Genomic DNA, 17,957 nt, shown 5'->3' with positions numbered 1-17,957 from the left:
AAAAAAACTGCGCCCATTCGTATAATCACCCTGCAAACGTGGTATCGGGAAATTTAAAAAGAAACGCTGTTGAGGCATCAAAAAGGGTACGTCTGAACCTGGCTGGTTTGCAACGACTCTCCTGGTAGAGGCCGAAGTGGTGCCTAGATTAGTGTGCCGCGTTTTTGCACAGGTTCTTGTTCGCTAATGCCGGATATTATTGGGATGGCAACGAATTGTTCAGATGGTAAGCGAATCACATTTGGGAACGAGGGCGTCGTTGAATGAACACAGAAGGGAAGGCTAGCACTCTCGAGAACGCCAAGGTGGGCAAAGGGGAAGCTGCTAATCGTAATTATTTTTCTTTAAATAGATACATTGTTTTAACGTTAGAAAGATAGAAAGCGAGAAAAACTCACGCTTCTCCACGAAGTGCATTATGACGAGTCGGCGAAGCACTGGGGATCGTTCTTACCGTAAATCACCGTGAAAGTGCTTCTGCTGCTAAAACGATTTACAATCCAATCCAATACAATGCAATTCAATGTAATCCAATGCAACCAAATCCAAATCCAATTCAATCCAATCCAGTCCAATCCAATCCAATGCTGCTCGCGCATGCGCAGCACTGCTCCCAAGGACGCTCTCTCTCTCTCTCTCTCTCTCTCTCTCTCTCTCTCTCTCTCCTTCTAACCTGTTGTGAACCGTGAACCTTTTATTTTGTTCTTGTTAACCTTTTGTGAACCTTTTGTTCACGAATGTTTCGATTTACACGGTGCCGTGCGTCTCTTTCTCTCTCTCCCTGTCTCCCTTTCCCTCTCTCTCTTTAACCTTTTGTGAGCCTTTTATTTTGTTTTTTTTTTTAACCTTTCGTGGACCTTTTGCTCACAGTTTTTTTCGATTTACATGGTGCTCTGCCCTGAGAACGGACGCCGGACGCCGGACGGACAAGCCTCGGCCTTAAGGTGCTTCGCCCCTAAAAAAACGCTCCCCGGAAGCGAACCCGCACCCACTTCCTTCGCAATACCGGAGTGATGCCGTACGGCCTAGGCTACCGGAGAGGCTGTGCTCCTCTCCACTTTCTTCGGCGTTTATCTGAGTGTAAAGGCCCAACCACATGCAGCGTACTTTCCGCGTCGCGCGAGCGTCAGCGTCGTTCGGCGGCGACGCACGTGTACGCGCGCGCCAAAAATGCATGGCGATGCGGGCTGACGCTCGGGCGACGCCGATATCTACGCTCGCCAGATATCGGAGTCGACGCAGCGCGAGAGAGCATCGGAAAGCGGGCGGCAGCGTCCGTGTTCGCGTGGTTTGGGGTCGTTCCTTTCAGCAGAAACAATCAATTTCTTTTTAACAATCGGTTGCCTTGAGACATATTGCAAGCTATTTCTGTTCGCAAGCGCTCATCCTTGTGTGGCTTGTTCGGCTTTCATCGAAGAGATCGGGGATCTGCGATAGCTTTGTGTGAGTTAAATGAGGGAGCTTTGGTTACATCGCATCCACTATTAGCATAATGTGGCTTGTCTGCAAGATCGGTGCGTGACGAGCAAGCGTTAGCAACGCCAGAATTCTAGCGGCGCATTCCATTCCATTCGTAGCTCCCGTGGCTTGCGCAGGGGAGACCGGGGATGTGCGATAGCTTTTCTTGACTCCAATAAGGGACCTGTGGTTACATCGCTTGTAGAACTAGCATTATTGTCCTCGGCTCCAAGATCGGTGCGCAAATAACAAGCGTTACCACTGCTCAAATCTCTCAAATACGACTAAAAAAAAAGCCCACCCGACACTATTCGTGGGCAGCTTCGGTTGGTACACCGAATTCTTCAAGGCTCGTCGTCTCCTCGCGTGGTCGAGCGGTTGAGAGCCGGACGTCTGTTTTGAAACTGCGTAGTTCGAATCCTGTCAAAGCGGCGGATTTTTTTTTTTTTTTTGTGGCGAGGGTTTGATCAGTGTTTTTTTTTACAGGGTACAGACAGAGTGCCAGAGTACCTTGCCTTTTTACCTGCAAAAGACGTTCGACGGTAACCTCGGTATCAAGGCACCGCTGAAATTTGTTTTGCTTACAATTTGAATTCATGACCGTGCAGTCGGTACGCAACATAAAGGTAAAATCAAGTAGCAAGTGTAGCAGTGGTGCGAGGTGTGTCTTCGTTTATCATCATATCTTATTTTGTTCTGATTTGTCCGTGATTGCTCGAGATACATTTCGCAGCATTTCAATATTTGCCCGCCAACATACTCAGCCATAAATAAAGACGCCAAGTGATTTTTCTTTTTTTTTTTTTGGTTAAAGCTAAAGTCTTGATAATTGCAGTTCAAGAATCGACAATAACTGCTCATAAACGACTTCAACAGGATGGCATACGTGTCCAGCAACGCCCGCCGACGCAGCGACTGGCGCGCGACTTCGCCGGTCCCATGCGGTTATTCGCCCTCTCCTGCGGGCACGCGCGTTGACGCCGAACGACGCTGACGCTCGCGCGACGCCGAAAGTACGCTGCATGTGGTTGGGCGTTAATGGTTTCGTGTGCCTGGGGGTCGTAGCCAGTGCCGCTATGGCAGCTCGCGGTGAAGGGAACCCTCTTTTCAACCCACAAGCCCTGACCCGAGCGTGTACGACGTGTCGGGAGCTATCCACCACGTTTTCTCCACTTCCTCTCTATCTTTCAAGCACTTCAAAAATATGTCTGTTCCAAGACGAAAAAAAAAACTGTGGTTGATTCCTCTGTCGTAGGAATCGGTAAAACACAAAAGTGAAATGTGCAGCGAAATCTGCAGCTGATCATGACTTGCGGGTCGGCGGCTGTCTTGTGGGTGTGCTTGGCGAGCGACGTCCTGCTTGCGAGCTGCTTCGGCAAAGGTGTACTGGCATCATTTGCGTGACGGATATGACGACAGTGAAATCTTGGTGTATTTCGGTATAAAATACTGCCGTGTTAGAAAACGCACAAACTGCCGTGTTAGAAAAACGCGCAAACGCACAAACGCACAAAACTAGAAAACGCACAACCCTAAGTATAAAGTACTTTTTAGTACTAAAAGTTGCTTCCCCGCAAGAAGACCGTGTGTGCAGGGGTGCACCCTTTGCAGTCCGCTTGCTTCTTTGTAATGGCGTCCCTTCCGTGATGGATATGACGTCACCGAAATCTTGGTGTATCCGGGAATAAAACACTTTCGTGTTAAACTGGCGAGCAGTGGCAGCAAGCTGTGGGATCCCTGTCCGGGGGTGTGTATGCTTGCTCCCGGATGTGATTACACAGTGCGCGTAACAGGCTCAGCGGTGTCCGTCCGCGTCTTAACTCTAAGAATATATTCGTATATTCTTTCTTCTTCTCGTTCCCTCCTTATCGATGCAGACCGACGTGTTCCTGCTCTGCTTCAGCATCAGCAGCGAAGCGTCCTTCAACAAGATCGAGACGAGGTGGCTACCCGAGCTCGAGCACCACTGTCCGGCGGCGCGATGCGTCGTAGTCGGTAGGACCCCGTGCGGCCACAAATTCCTCCACCCTTTCGGTGCTTGAACGCGCATAGATGCCAGGTCAGGCTTGCCACATCGTTGACGGCATGGCTGCTTCCCTACACATTAAAAAGTTTCTGCTATTTGGCGATAAAGACAGGGGGTATTAGCTCGCTGGTTCTGAAAATACCGGCACTAGTATTTCCGTCCCGCTTAGTATCAAAAATGTTTTCTCCGTATATTCCATAATTGATCCGCGTGTTGATAAAAAATTTTAAACAAGATTGATCTGACTATGCGGTACGTGCGGGCATTGGATAAATTCAGGAGTTCGATAGGTTCAACGCTCGCACAGGTACTAATTTCAATCGTACTGAGAAACGGTGGCTCAGGATGTCTCTTTTACATTGTTCTGCTTCTGTGACCATTAGAAACCGTACTTGTAGCTATAATATAATCGAAGTCAAACTAATCATGAAATTCGTTAGCACAACTCAATTTAATTAAACACTGCAGGGCAGTGAGCGCGAGCTGCATGGAGATGTAAAGAATAGCAGGATGAAGAGAATAAAAAAATTACACCATCTTCCCGTGGGGAACCCTGATGAGGATGCGAAGCATCGTGGCGGTTCCGTGTGGTTCCATTGTGTTGCCGTTATGTTGAGTGATCTGATTTTTGCTAGCGCCAGAGGGAATTCCGCGTCCGGGTCCACACCAGTGGCAAAGGCACGCAAGTGCTGTTGTGTTACGGTGAGTAGGCGGTGGTTCTCGAGGCGCCGAAACTCGTCCATCATGTTCTTGTCGATGTTGCCTCTGTGGTAGAATCGGTAGTCTACGTCAGCTTTGGTGAGGTAAAGGTTGTTGACATTGGTGCACCGGCTGAGGGCAATGTAAACGCCCTCCTCTTCGCAGCTTTGTCTTCTCGTTCTTCTTCTTCTTCGGCGGTTCCCCTACGGGAAGATGACGACGGTGGTTGAACGCGAACCTATCTCGTGATGGATTCTTTTGGTTGGCCAATCCCTAGGGGCATCCTGCCACAATCAGCATCAGAGGCGCTGCGGACGGGGCTGGTTGAGCTGCAAGGCGCGTGGCGCTTCCCGCCACAGCTTTCCCACGGGAAATTCAGCATCCCCCTCTAAAGTTTTCAGTTCAGCTTCGCGTGCCTTCATTGTATCAGTAGCTTCTTGACGTAGTTTGAATGAGTCAAGGACATAAGGCGCGTTCGTAGCTCTCGCTCCTGTCCCGGATTTGTAGCGTAGTGGGAAGAGCACCGCGTACCTCCCGTTGCGGCCAGAGAGTCGTGGGATCGAAACCGGGCGCCGCTAACTATTTCTTTTTTTTATAGTGTAGTATCGTGGAGCTGTGGGTGTAAGGAGGAGAGTTGCGCATGCGCAGTGAGCGTGTGGATGGCGCCGCCATCAACGACGGAGGACCAGGCGAGCCTAAGAAATGCTCCGTATTTAAAAATGTTTAACTACACTCATGTGATAGAACAAACAAAAGAGAACAGAGACCGCGGAAGTTTAAAAACCGTGACACAAAAGATGGGTAACTCGAGCGAAGCCACCATCCAAGCGCTATCAACGGGCCTCCTCGATTATCAGTCCCGGACCGTCCGCTGACTGCCCAGGACGCGATCCGGTGCTCGATTTTTCTATGTATTCCTACGAGACCTCAGTCCGAAGGCAGTCCTCGGACTGCTCGCGGGCCGTCCAGGACTGGTAAATCGAGGAGGCCCAACATCATCATCTGCCTCAAGCTACGATGTGCTCACGACAGAACTGACGAGCACCCGCTCAAGGAGACTTCCCACACGAACTGTGCCTGTGAAGACGAGTATCATCATCAGTGTGAGGATAGTCGTCGAGCGCGCGGTAACGAGGAGGCCGATTCTCTTGCAAGGACTACCATACACCGCAGAAAGCCGGAACATTCGTACGCCCTCACTGCTTACTGTCAGGGCACAGAGAAATTGACATCGTATAAACTCAAAAGAAATCAATGCCTACGCCACACACCAGCCTGAGTGCTGAAGAAGCGAAAAATCTAAGAAGAGTACGGATACTTACATAAGTCCAGGCTCTCTCTTATGTTCCCAGAAAAAAGTATAATGAAGACAGCAAACAATGTCACCAGAAAACCATTTTATTCCATAGAGTTTCGAATTGCCCGATTACTTGCGGCGAAAATAGCCACGAAACCTCTCTAGAGTCCTGTACAGCTCGGACCCTCCACAGGAGCTTGCGCTGCTTAGTAGGGCCAGGACTGGACAAATAGCTTCTGGGGTTCTGGAATTCGGATCCCCCCTTGATCTCTCCCATTTTCCTTCCCCCGTTTACAAAATTGATTGTATATACGGCTTAATGCGCTGAAACTACACCGGTTATGAATTGCGCCGTAGTGGAGGGCTGCAAATTAATTTTGACCACCTGGGGAACTTTAACGTGCGCCGACATCTCGTACACACGGGTGTTTTTGCTTTTCACCTCCATCAGAAAAGCGGCCGGCGCGGCCGGGAATCGAACCAGCGTCCTTGGGCTCAGCAGTACTAAGACTGCGCGGCGGGTTCTTTTACAAAATACAGCTCACTACTACTACTACTATATCCTCCTCCTCCTACTACTACTACTACTACCACTACTACTACTACTACTACTACTACTACTACTACTACTACTACTACTACTACAACAATAACAAAAACTACTACTACTACTAAATGGCCAAGAGTCGACTTGGCTGGTGTACCGATCCTTTCGTCTCCGCCATCTCTCGGCGCTCTCAGCGCCAAGCTCTTCAGCGATGTGCGGCTTTCACGCTCCCCTCAGGACAGTACGTAATCCCGTACTACACTGTAAACCACGCTGGTAACTTACGCAGTTATTAGACATCACTGAAGTTCTAAAGTTAAAATCTATAGAAAGAAACCAATTAGTGTAAAAAAAACAAGTGAGCCAAGAAGAACAACGAACACCACACAAACCGTTTAGCTCGGAAGTTCTGGTAGAAAACAGTAGGTAAAACTAGTGGGGAGACATGAAAACAAAATCAGACAATATCCTTAACACGTACACCTATAAAAGTTCTTGGAACATCGTATACAGCTCACAAAAAAAAAAATTACGCCCACCTCCCCTCGCGGGAACCCTGGTGTGATGCGACGCATCTCGGGGGTTCCATTGGCGTTCCCGCCGCCCACCCGCCCCGGAAGCGGTGGTCCAATGGGTTCAACGGGCGAGGCGCGTAGGTGGAGGAGAGCAAGCGAGAGTGAGGGAGAGCCCCGCTGACGACCGTCGACTGAACGCGCCGGAGTGCGGCACTCCGCTTAAATGCGCAGCGCTCGAAGGAGAGGAGACCGCGGAGAGAGAGCGCTGCACATGCGCATTACAGCGCGTGCGCCGCGTGCAGCGCCGCCAACCGTCGGATTGAGAGCGCGCTGCGCCGCGCCACAGATATTTGGGTGAGAGCGTTCGCTATCGGAGGAGAGGAGGAGAGGCGCAGCTGTGCGGACGGACGGTCACCGTCACGCAGGAAGGACATAAGCCGCGTTTACATGAATGCGACAGAATGCGATAGCAGCGCGTCAGATTTCTTAGCGCATCACGAGTAATGCGATGCGCTAGCGTTTACATGTAGCGCATTACCCCTGGTACAATGGTGACGCCATACGGTGTCGCACATCGAAGGTAAAGCAGCGTTTCTGGCGCTTCCAAAGCTTCCGGCACGGCTGGTTGTGTTCTTTTTTCAGGACTCGCATTTTCTGGCGTCATACACTCGATTTAGACGTTTTTAAATGCAAAGCTGCGTTTGCAGGGCTTACTTTTCTTGTCGACATAATTTCTAATGCGATGCGCTCGCGTTTACATGCACTTCGAAAGTCGACTTACGCGTCTCAATCCACCCCGGTCTGGCGCATTAATGCGACGCGCTTTCCTAGCGCATTATCCCCGTTTACATGGATGCGATGCGCTAGAAAATTGATGCGATGCGATGCGATGCACCACTTCTCGCATTCATGTAAACGCGGATAGGGGCGAGCATGAGATGCGTGGCATCTAAAATACGAATGGGAATTGGAGAGTAACACGCAAGGAGAAGATGGCCTTCTGTCAACGTGAACATACATTGAGATGCAGTCAAGACATGCGATGTAGCAACGACAACGTTCGATGCAATAAATGGCAACTCACAAAATGCTTCTTCAGTTCATATATACGCCTCGAGATTCGCGATCGCTGCGCCGCCTGCCGCCGCTTCTCCGCGGCGTTTGCGGGATTAGCGCTGCGTGGCTGATAGGTGGTCATGCAGTGTTTTGGTTCTCTTTCGCTTCTCTTTGCCTTTCCGCGCACTAAACAACTTGTTATGGTGACGTCTGTAAGCTAACTGCACGTTTAGGGTGCTTGAAAAAAACAGCTGCGTCTTGGTAGAGCGCTCGAACGCCAACAAGAGCTACCCGGGGAGGCGGTTCTGAGCGCTTCTCGGCCGCTCTTGCGGGCGTCGGCGACGGCAGCATCATATCACCGCTGTCACCTTCGAACACGTCAGCACAAGTGAATTCTATTTATTGTCACCTCGTTTAGACCTGATATTGGCACTGTAAGAGGTTGGTTCGTTTTGCAGCGCAGACAACAAATGCGGCTTTGCTTCGAGTATGTACGTCGTAGAAAAATATGTTTCAGGGATGTGATAACCCAATAGCTGACAAAAACTTGTGCCTTTCATGGGAATATAAGCCACGCGAAAATCTTAAGTAAACTCAAAGGCTGTGCATTGTCAGATATGTGCTCACTCATGCCTTATAGTAAGAACCAAGGTATATGTTAATGAAACCACGGGAAAATGAATGGTCTGCAAGTCAGGAATAATTAGAATAGTCGTACGGGAATGAAAAAAAAAACAACCGAGTGCACCTTCTGAAATGCTAAAGACGTTTATTGTTTGAGCAAGGTAGTATTCACCAGACCAACTATATGCGAAATGCACTGATATTTCGCTAGACATGGGGGGAGGGGGGGAGGAGGGGGGCGGTGAGGAGGAGGACGCTCAACTATCGTTGTTTACAAAAGCGGAGCGAAATCAACGAATGAACGTTTTAGTAATCACACACACAAGCTGCGTGTTCACTTTTCGTTTGTTTTTCGCCTTCAACGAACGGCTGATCACTCAGCGGACGCATTTTTTGAAGAATACATGGTAGGCAGTTCACAAGAAATACGAGGTGTCGTTGAAAGAGTTGACTGATTGATTGCAGGGTTTAACGCGCCGACACAACGGAGACGATGAGGCACGCCGTAGTGGAGGGCTTCGGATTAATTTTTACCACCTGGAGATCCTTAACGTGCGCCGAAATCTCGTACACACGGGCTCGTTGGAAGAGTGTCGTATCTGATAAGGGTCTCTGATTTCGGTTTATGCTAGATTCTGCAGTCTCACTGTGTCATACGACGATGTTTCGAAGAAGAGTTTGGTCGCGGACGCGGATTACTCTATAAGCCCATCTTCGCGCTTCTCGTAGAGGATAACAGATGAATCTTTGCGAGCGCTCACCTCGGGACAAGACGACCCAGCATTAAATTTGTCGTCGTGTGCTGACTCCGGAGTGTAATTTTGCATTATCCATCGTACTTCTTTGGTACAATGTTTGCGAAATTTATGCCGCATTGGCTTGTTCAGGGTACTGATCAATATCTGATATGTGATATTGGCAGGTGTAACTTTCGTGCTGTCAGGTATGAGTGCTCCGCTGGATTTTGTAGTGCACAAAGTCGATTTACATCATAGTGTGTATGGCCGCAACATGACCATCGGAGGAAACACTGCTTACGGAGACACTGCCACTAAATTTCTGTGCAGTGGAATTGCAATCAGCCGCATGCAAATCCTGGCTTCGGGACGCCGGCCTGTCACACACGCCCGGCGCTCGTATAGATCTTTCTAAGATCGCGTCGGAAACGTTATACTCTCGTGAACACACCAGGCTTGAAAACAGAGTGCCTGCTCCACGTTATTCGGTATTTCGAACGCGGACAAACGGTAAATCGCTGTCTTCAACGAGCCCCAAAAGCAACGGCGACAGGGGGGAGCGGGCCGGGGACTCCCGCGCCTGCTTTCGAAACGGGCCGCTAGGGGGATTTCAGTGGCGCCCCTACAGGCCGCGCTCGAGGCGTATAGTTTCGCTTTATCTGTTCTTTTTACGTCTAAAATGATCTAATTTAACAGCATAGGCATTGTTGCGTAAATTCGAGTATCATCCAGCCCATTGTTTCTCCTAGAAAAAAATCCCAAGTGCAGACTGAACTCGCCACAACCATCAAACCACCACGCCGGAACGCATGCCGATCAACGAACGCCCGCGCAGCTCCCCTGCCGTGGTTTGAACCGTGGCGACACCGACCGGAGCGGGCGGAAACTATAATGGCAAACTGTTCGCATGGCGACGCAGTGAAACATCCCCCTCGCGAGGGGCACGATCAAATGCAGAGCATTTCCGGGGGCGCACGACGTTAAGTAGTCTGCGTTACGTTAATGTTGTTGCATTTGTGGCAACTGCTGACGAGAGAGCGCTCGTTAGCAGTAATTTGAATGAGTCAAGGATATAAGGCGCGTTCGTAGCCTCCCATTCTGTGTCGGCTTTGTGGCGCAGTGGGTAGAGCACCATGTACATTGCATTCCGCCCGCAGGGTCGAGGGATCGAAACCAGGCGTCGGATAGTATTTTTCTTTATATAGTGTAGGGGGAGGGGTGCGGACTACGACTACGGACGACTACGGACGTCAACGTGGGTGGCATCGTGAGTTACTGAAATGCAGAGAAATCAACAAATCCCACGCAGTCGTGGGAAGTAACGTAACGCGACGCTTGATCGTTACCTAGCAGGTTTGAAATGAAGTGGCGTGTGGCTTTTTTTTAGTGTTGTTGCGCTTGCCGTAGATGCTGCTCATATTCAGAAAGGTAAGCCGTGGCAAGTGTGTCGAGAAATCGAAACGTCGGGAGAAACGTTCAAAGTTTCAATCTCCGTGGCGAAGACGCCACCAGCTGGAATCGTGATAGACGCGGTAACTGGAGCTTCCACCGGCGCAACCCCCGGAAGTCGCTTCTCCGGCCGGTTCACAACTCGCACGGTCTGAGAAAGCGAGCGTTATCCTGTGTGACTTCGCCAGGCGCACCCCACCTCGTCCAGTGGCCTAAGAGGCACCGAGGGCGTGATAGGCGGAGGCTAGAGGCTAGCGTTGTCGGATGAAAGCTAAAACCCGACCGCGCATGATGCCATAACGCAGCAGCACCAGCAGCAGCAGCAGGGCTCTCCAAACTTGTCCGAAGAGCCGCAACAAGCTTCGCTTTAAAATAAACCAGGAATAGTGGCTTCATATTGAAATATACATTCGGTGCCCCACATTGCTGAAAAGCGCCATTGCTAATGCGGAAGCAATAAATGTCCCACTGAGCGAACGAGCCAGCGTCTGTAGCAGAAAAACGGCACCTAAACACCCCGTTGGCTGCCGCACAAACCCGCGGAGATATGATTGGCCAACGCTTTGGCGGGACTTCTCTGTCATCGGGCTTAACGTTATGCTTTGAAGAATAACGACGCTAGCAGGTACGCGAAACTTAGTGTATAACAAGGCTGACGCTGCTTGGAAGGTTAAGCCATAGAAGGGCGATGCACAATATATCCCCAGCATGCATTGGCCAACGGGTAATTTCTTGCGATTTTCCTGACATTCGGCCGAACCTTGAGCTTTGAGGCGATTATGTTGCAGAATTATGTGTAAAAAGCGTGTAATTAATTGTTACATTTCAAGGGTACCTGATGTTTTTTTCATTATCACAGGAAAAGTTTCGCTGTCTTGAAAGCCAGCGAAAGAGTCTCGGGAGCTCCAAGCAGTGCGGTTTTTCCAGTGTTCTTCTTTTTTGTGTGTCATTTTGGAATCTCGGAAGTAAGTGGAGGTAGGTTGTATTGACGTCTTATTAAGCAGCTACAGAGCTATGCACAGGTGATACCATTGCCATTCACACAATAGAACGGAAAAGGGCGAGATTTTTTTTAGCCTAACCACCTGCTACAGGGCTGTCACTGACTTCCCAGATTGCGCGCTTCGCCACCATTACCGGCATTAAAAGGACAGCCAGCTGCTTTTAAGTGCGAATGCACTTCTTAAGCGAGCCTGAATCGTCCGCCGCCGTCGTCCGCATAGCAACAGCTGCGGGTGCGCGCGCTCCTCGTCTTCCTCCTCGTCTTCCCTAGCAACGGGGGGAGATGGGCACGCGCTACTCTCCTCCTCCTCTCTCCGCTCAGTGACTGCGGGTGTTGGGCGCCTCCTCTCCACTTCGGGCGGGAGAGCTCTCGCTCGCGTAGCGGGCGCTCCGCATTCCGACGCGTGAGGGCGCTCGTGTAGCCCTCGCCGTAACGGCGGGCGCTACTCTCCTCCTCCTCTCTCCGCTCAGTGACTGCGGGTGTTGGGCGCCTCCTCTCCACTCCAAGATCACGATATCCACCGTAATCGCGCAATCAACAACCGTGCATTCGCACTTACACACTCTCCCCCTCGGGGAAGTGCGAGGGAATTTTTTGTGGAGCACATCTCCGCTAGCTCAGACAAAAAGAAGCGTTTTATATAGTGGTGGAACCACGAGGAATTTCTAAATAAATTGCCGGAAATAGTTTCCATTTGGCACTATACTTTCTGAAAACAGAAAGGTGGCGCCGTGTAGTGTTTAAACGTGTCACTATACTCGGCGTTTACAAACAGCTCAGTAAGTTTTAAACCGTGATTCAAAATCGCTTAAAGGAACAGGAAAAACTGTTTTTGTTTTGGCTCGAGGCAAGTTTTAAAGGAGCCATGAAGACAAAATACAAGTTGGGTTTATTAGAAAGACTGCTTAGTCCCGATAACAATGATACCAATATAATCGCAATCTTCGAACAAATAGCGGATATATTAAAGAAAACTTGTGAAGCAGTCGCGACCCCCTAGCCGATTTCCCGCAACTTTTCTATGACGTCACGGAACCTTGTTTGTGCGATTGGCGGCCGCCTAACTGACCTGTCGCGACGACACATGACTGGACGTCTGTAATGGGGCCTCTAGTTCCATTTGACCGCATCACTTGTATGCTAACGGGCAGTTAACGCACTGAAAATTATGTTTTATCGTTGGCCCGTATGACGTCATTCTTGCTCATAACACATCACTGTGGCGCAAAATTTGAAAGTTTTTAAATACTTCTTGCTTTTTTTTCGTTAAAAACATCTTTTGTGGCTGTAATGGAGCTGAGTCTGAATCCTAGTTCTTTCAAATTACACGAAGTTGTATTTTCTCTTCATGGCTCCTTTAAATTACCTCTTTTTATGGCACGTTCAATTAAAAGTATGCTGCTGCGAGGCTCCGTTTTCCAGCATACTTAAAGCTGGTAGATTTAAATGTCGCTTTTAAACGTTCGAGTGAAACCGTTTCTGTTCAAAGTGCATTAAGTGATGTCATTTAATATGTGATAGAGAGCATATACTCCGCAAAAATCGACTGGCCGTCCCTTTAAACTTACTACTTTCTCCCGCTTACAGCGACCAAGGCAGATTTACGTCAGGAGGAGTCGGCCGATGTACTGGTGACCCCAGAGGCGGGCAAGAAACTTTCCTCGAAGATCAAGGCCTACAGCTACATCGAGTGCTCGGCCAAGACTGCCACGAACGTCCAAGAGGTACCGGCCACGCTTACTCCTACTTTGCCTTTTGCCTTCCGGGCGTCTATTTCACTGCCACACTTACTATACTCGGTTACAACTCAAGAACGGCACCACCTCATGTAGTGTATCACTCCGCCAAAGGGCCGGACCCGCGACGTCAGTGCATGCGCGTTTTGAAAGGGGTTTGCTATGAATGCGTGATATCGTCTGCCTTGTCTCACGCAGTTTGTTTGTCGTCACTGGAGTCGTTTATATGCATATTAAAGGGGTCGTGAAGAGATTTTCAAAAAAACTGTGTTGTGTGTGCGCTTATAACCGTGGAACCTTGATAAACAAACATAGCATACCCGTTTCGCCGCCCGATATCGGCAAATAGGTAAACAAATGCAGTTACGGTTTCACCGAGGCTTTCCTCCTCAACTCGTGAAGTGACGTTTCAGTAAGTCTGTAAGCAGCCAATCACAGTTCTCTCTCGTCTGCACAATATGTCGGCATAGAGCGGGCTTGCAAAGGGTCAGATAAAGCTACAACATCGGCGCCATGATGAAACTCGCCCTGCAACTGAACGGGAGACGTCTGATCTCTGATGCGCCTGATCAAGATGGTCGAACTTTCAGTCAATAACACCGGCGAGATGCGCAGGCAGAGGTAACCACGTTTAATCTATGCTGGGCATTCGTAAACAGTTTACGCTGTTTCCACGAGTCTAAACTGTAGTTTTGCTAGCCGATATTCTTGCACAAGTTGGCCGACGTCTATCTCACGTAGCCTGTAATGTGGGGTGCGCGAACGTGAAACTTCTGACCTGACGAGATACATGACCGAACGCTTAAAATGACAGTTTATTACATAAACACGTTTATCGAAGGAACTTCGAGTAGTCGGAACTTAAAACCCATCCATTATTCACTCATCAAGTGCAAAAATAACTAGCGAGAAGCAGCGATACATCGCCGAGTCCCAACATCACGCAGTTCGACGATTGCTTTCCTGTGTCCTGCAATAAACAATGCTGCTAACGTTGTTTTGTTGATTGTATACGCTCCGCTTTGGCTTACTGCAGAAGCGCTCAACAGTAAGTTGGTGGTTAAAGCTCTGGGTAGATTAGAATTTATGAAAACACGACAGACTTCTGGGTTATAAATGTGGAGAGGCTTTTATGCAGCAGTTTTTCGACGCGCGCGCTTCCCACGTCGATAGTGTAGTGGATAAAGTGTCCGAGTAGGCTGGCCGTAACGTTGGGCTGGCCCGGAGGCCGCAAGTTCGAATCGCACACGGGGCACTTTTTTTTTTGTTTTGCTTGAGCGATCTTGGGCCATTTCATACAAAAAAGATAAGATTCCGAAGAGCATTCGGGAAAAGAACGTGAAATTCAGCAGGGAAACTGGCTACTAACTGTACAAACACCCAGTAGGTCTGAGTTCTGCTGCAATGGTTGCCAGACAACCGAAGCGGTCACGACACCGCTCACGTGGATAGAAAACTGTTTTTTGGCAACGAATAAAGGATGCATTATTTTTAAAATATTGGGCTTGCAGCTTTGCAGAATATTATACACAAAGAACATTGAACCGCGTTGAACTCTCGGATGTACTTGACGTGACGTCATTCTAGTTGCGCTGCCGACCGCCGGTGCGCGCATGTTCGCTTGCGATGCGCCTCAAAACGTGAATTTCAACGGCGCCTCCTAAATTCCAGAAGCAATGAATTGTGAAAATATTTGGGATTTATGTTCTTAAAAGGTCGTTCAAGCAGACAAAATTAAGCAAAGACAACTTCATTTTCTCTTCACGACCCCTTTAAGCCCAAAAAAGTACGGGAACGGCTCACGCCATGTTCAAAATATTCCCAGTAACGCCCTACTTGCGCCGCGCGGAGAAACATCCGGCTGTGGTGATAAGGCACAGCGGCAACTTCCGGTGCCGTTCTTAAGTTGTCACCGAGTATATACATGTATGCTGTGTAATAAGAGTCAGTGATGGAATACGAAGACCTGTGCTTGGTGCAGAGAAAAACGGCGACGTCAAAACGCGTTATTCGCAGGGTAAGAAAGGGGAACAAAGGGGAACAAAGGATAGAGGTAACGGGTAGAGGGCAGAGAAAATGGGGAACAAGCGAAAGGGGTGCGCAAAGGATAAATAACGGAGGTCTGCGAACTCTTTTATTAGGTTGAGGGGTTTGAGGGGCAGTCCATCTTTTCCAGCTATGCACCAGCTTGTTTCTAGGCCCTTGTGGAAAAAGCAAATGGCCTCGCATCTGATCAATTCGCTCTAAAGGTGGTAGAAAGACTATGATCTTCTGTGGTCCCGGCCACGTAAATGCCTCTCTTTTCTTCCATGCATATTTATCGCGCTCTTCCCCTTCCGTCGCTCTGAAAACACGGTAAACGTTTGCTCAAGTCAATTCAATTTTCCCGCGTTCGCACTGCTAGCATGCCATGTCTTGGAACGTTTCGTTACGCTCCTGGAACCTGTCGTTTCTTTCCCTCGTCATGAAATATTTTGTGCACCGGTGTAACAGGCGACTACACGTATTCGGCAGGTTGTTTGGTGAAGGGTGCGTTTAGAAGTCTGAGTTTGCGTTTATGGTGGTGCCTCTCACCATGTGGAAGGGCCTGCAGAGGTGCATTTATTTGAGGTAGATACAGGGGTGTAGAGGAGGGGAGCAGTTTGTCAAACCTTTTGAGTGGGGAGACCCGTACACGGTCCTTATGGTCCACCTTGAGGAGTTTCTGGGATACGTTGTTCCCGCAATTTACAGGATTTACTCCAACTGCTCCACGCTTGACGATATCCCTGTTTTCCGCATTTTCAGGTTTTCGAAGAGGCGGTGCGAGCAGTGCTTCAGCCCATACCTTCAAGACAGATGGAGCCGTGCTGCAGGCTGTTTTAACCCCCGCAGGGAACCTGACGCTTGCGTTCTGGCGGAAGATATTTTGTAGAAGGCTGTGCATCGGGACTCTGTCTCATCTATTGTGACTATACATTACGCATATCAGCATCCAGCCGCCAATAGCTTAAGCACGCAAATTCACACTGTCATTCACACTGTCATGCGCGAGCCGAAATAAATGCAAAGAGCGACGCACGTGTTCCGCCGAATGTTTCATTTTTCTACTCGCACTTTCCCTCGTTCTTAGATTTTAATCCTGCTCTGTACTGCGTAGAAGAATATCTAACTACTGCTGTGCCTACAAGTATCTGTTTCCAAAGACATGGCGAGGTATTATAAGTATTGTTAACGGTGACAGTATTTAGAACCCGAATGAAGTTAACCCATCGATAGAAGAGGTTCCGGTTTAAGACCATTGAGATATGGTGCAGCTTTCGTCCGCTTGTAAGCTCCGAAACGAAAATATCGGTGTCGTTCGACCGCCATTGCTGTATGCTGGTCGTGCCACGTGCTCGCATTTCTCAAACGGGGGGGGGGGGGGGGGGGGGTAATTATTAAATAGCGGTGTGGTGAGGATTCGTCGAAGGTGTGTAAACCCGGATATGACCTTGCCCAACGAGCTGAAATGAAGAATAATGCTCGCAGTGCCGTTGTATGCCGCCAAGATCGGCCACCCAAGTGCGTGACTTAATACGGCAACAGTAGAGAGTTTTAGCCGACCGTTTCCGACGGTCCGCTCCGCTCCGACAGCAAGCGGGAGCGCCATTGCGCATGCGTGGCGCGCTAGCGTGGTACCCTGTGATACCGGAGCGGGGCACCGCTACCGGGGCCTCTTAGCGGACTGTCGCGGCAGCTTACACTACCGTGCGGAATTTTAACATGGCTGCCCCCGCGATGCGAGCGCGCTACGGCGAACTCTGTTTCTTCACGACGAAATCGCGACGAAATCGCGAAAGCGCTTCCGAATAGGCGAAGGTGCCACACACCTCAACAAACTTTAGAACGGAAGCGAAAAATGTCGATCGAAGCGCGGGGCTGCTTCGATGCAGCGCCGAGAAAGACAGCCTTGGCTTGGCTGTTCCAAAGTTTATCGGCTTCTTTTTCGTTATTTCGAGAAATTATACCATGTCAGTGACTACACTATACAAAAAAGGTTAACTGAGGCCAAGAAACGCGGTATTTTGCTGTGTTCGGGCGACCAAATACAAATTCCTGTTTCCTATAGGATGAAGTTTTGGTTTGCACGCGGGCGCGAAACGACCAGTCACGCGAATGATTCCCCGTCGAGGGAGATACGGTTATCGCTTAGCTCAAAGCCTTTTTGCTGCTGACGCTCCGGTTGTGCTGAGCGGGCCGTCGGGAGCACAGCGGAGCATCAAAAACGGTCAGCTAAAACTCTCTATTACACCAGCAACCGGTGCCAGCTGTGAAGATGCCGCGGATGGTTAGGCGCATAGAAATTGTGACCACAGCACCAGGCTATAGATGGTATTCACTGTAAAGTTTAGCTGCCAATTGCTTCGCTTGGCAACACTAGAAACGACCACGGACATGGCCGAAGCACCACGGACACAGCGCTGCTTAAGCGCCCGCACACCGCAGAAAAAAAAAAAAAACACCTGCGTGGGTCGTCTGCTCCTTTTCAAGCCTATTCTCAATGGTGGTGTCAACAGAGATGTTATTAATCGCACGCACATTGGTGTCGAGGCATACTTTGAGTTCGGTGGGGTAGAGTTTGGAACGTCCAACACACATCATGTGCTTATTACGGACAAGTGCTTATTACGGACAAGCAAAATCGCCCGTGTGTACGAGATTTCGGCGCACGATAAAGATCCCCAGGTGGTCAAAATTAATCCGGAGCCCTCCACTACGGCGCGCCTCATCGCCTGCGTTGCGTCGGCGCGTTAAACCCCACAATCAATCAATCGGACAAGTGCCGCCA

At 49.5% G+C, this 17,957-nt stretch overlaps 2 protein-coding genes across 2 annotated transcripts in view; both read left to right on the top strand.

The window, feature by feature from the left end:
• The window catches only part of LOC144149092 (rho-related GTP-binding protein RhoG-like), a 54,031-nt gene extending 37,836 nt beyond the window's left edge, over positions 1–16,195 (top strand). Inside the window, exons 4-6 of the mRNA XM_077680626.1 lie at positions 3,336–3,453; positions 12,999–13,135; positions 15,935–16,195. Coding sequence (XP_077536752.1) covers positions 3,336–3,453; positions 12,999–13,135; positions 15,935–16,012 — 333 coding nt within the window. The 3' untranslated portion in view covers positions 16,013–16,195. The remainder of the gene's footprint in view (positions 1–3,335; positions 3,454–12,998; positions 13,136–15,934) is intronic.
• LOC144149969 (uncharacterized) overlaps positions 1–17,957 on the top strand; it is a 107,788-nt gene that overhangs the window by 73,209 nt on the left and 16,622 nt on the right. The window lies entirely within an intron of this gene.

This window comes from Haemaphysalis longicornis, unplaced genomic scaffold (assembly GCF_048455015.1).
Source record: "Haemaphysalis longicornis isolate Haplotype H1 unplaced genomic scaffold, Haemaphysalis longicornis Haplotype H1 scaffold_8, whole genome shotgun sequence".
In the NCBI taxonomy this organism is placed as follows: domain Eukaryota; kingdom Metazoa; phylum Arthropoda; class Arachnida; order Ixodida; family Ixodidae; genus Haemaphysalis; species Haemaphysalis longicornis.
The sequence above is the reverse complement of the archived record's forward strand: the minus strand, read 5'-3'. Positions and strand labels throughout refer to the sequence as shown.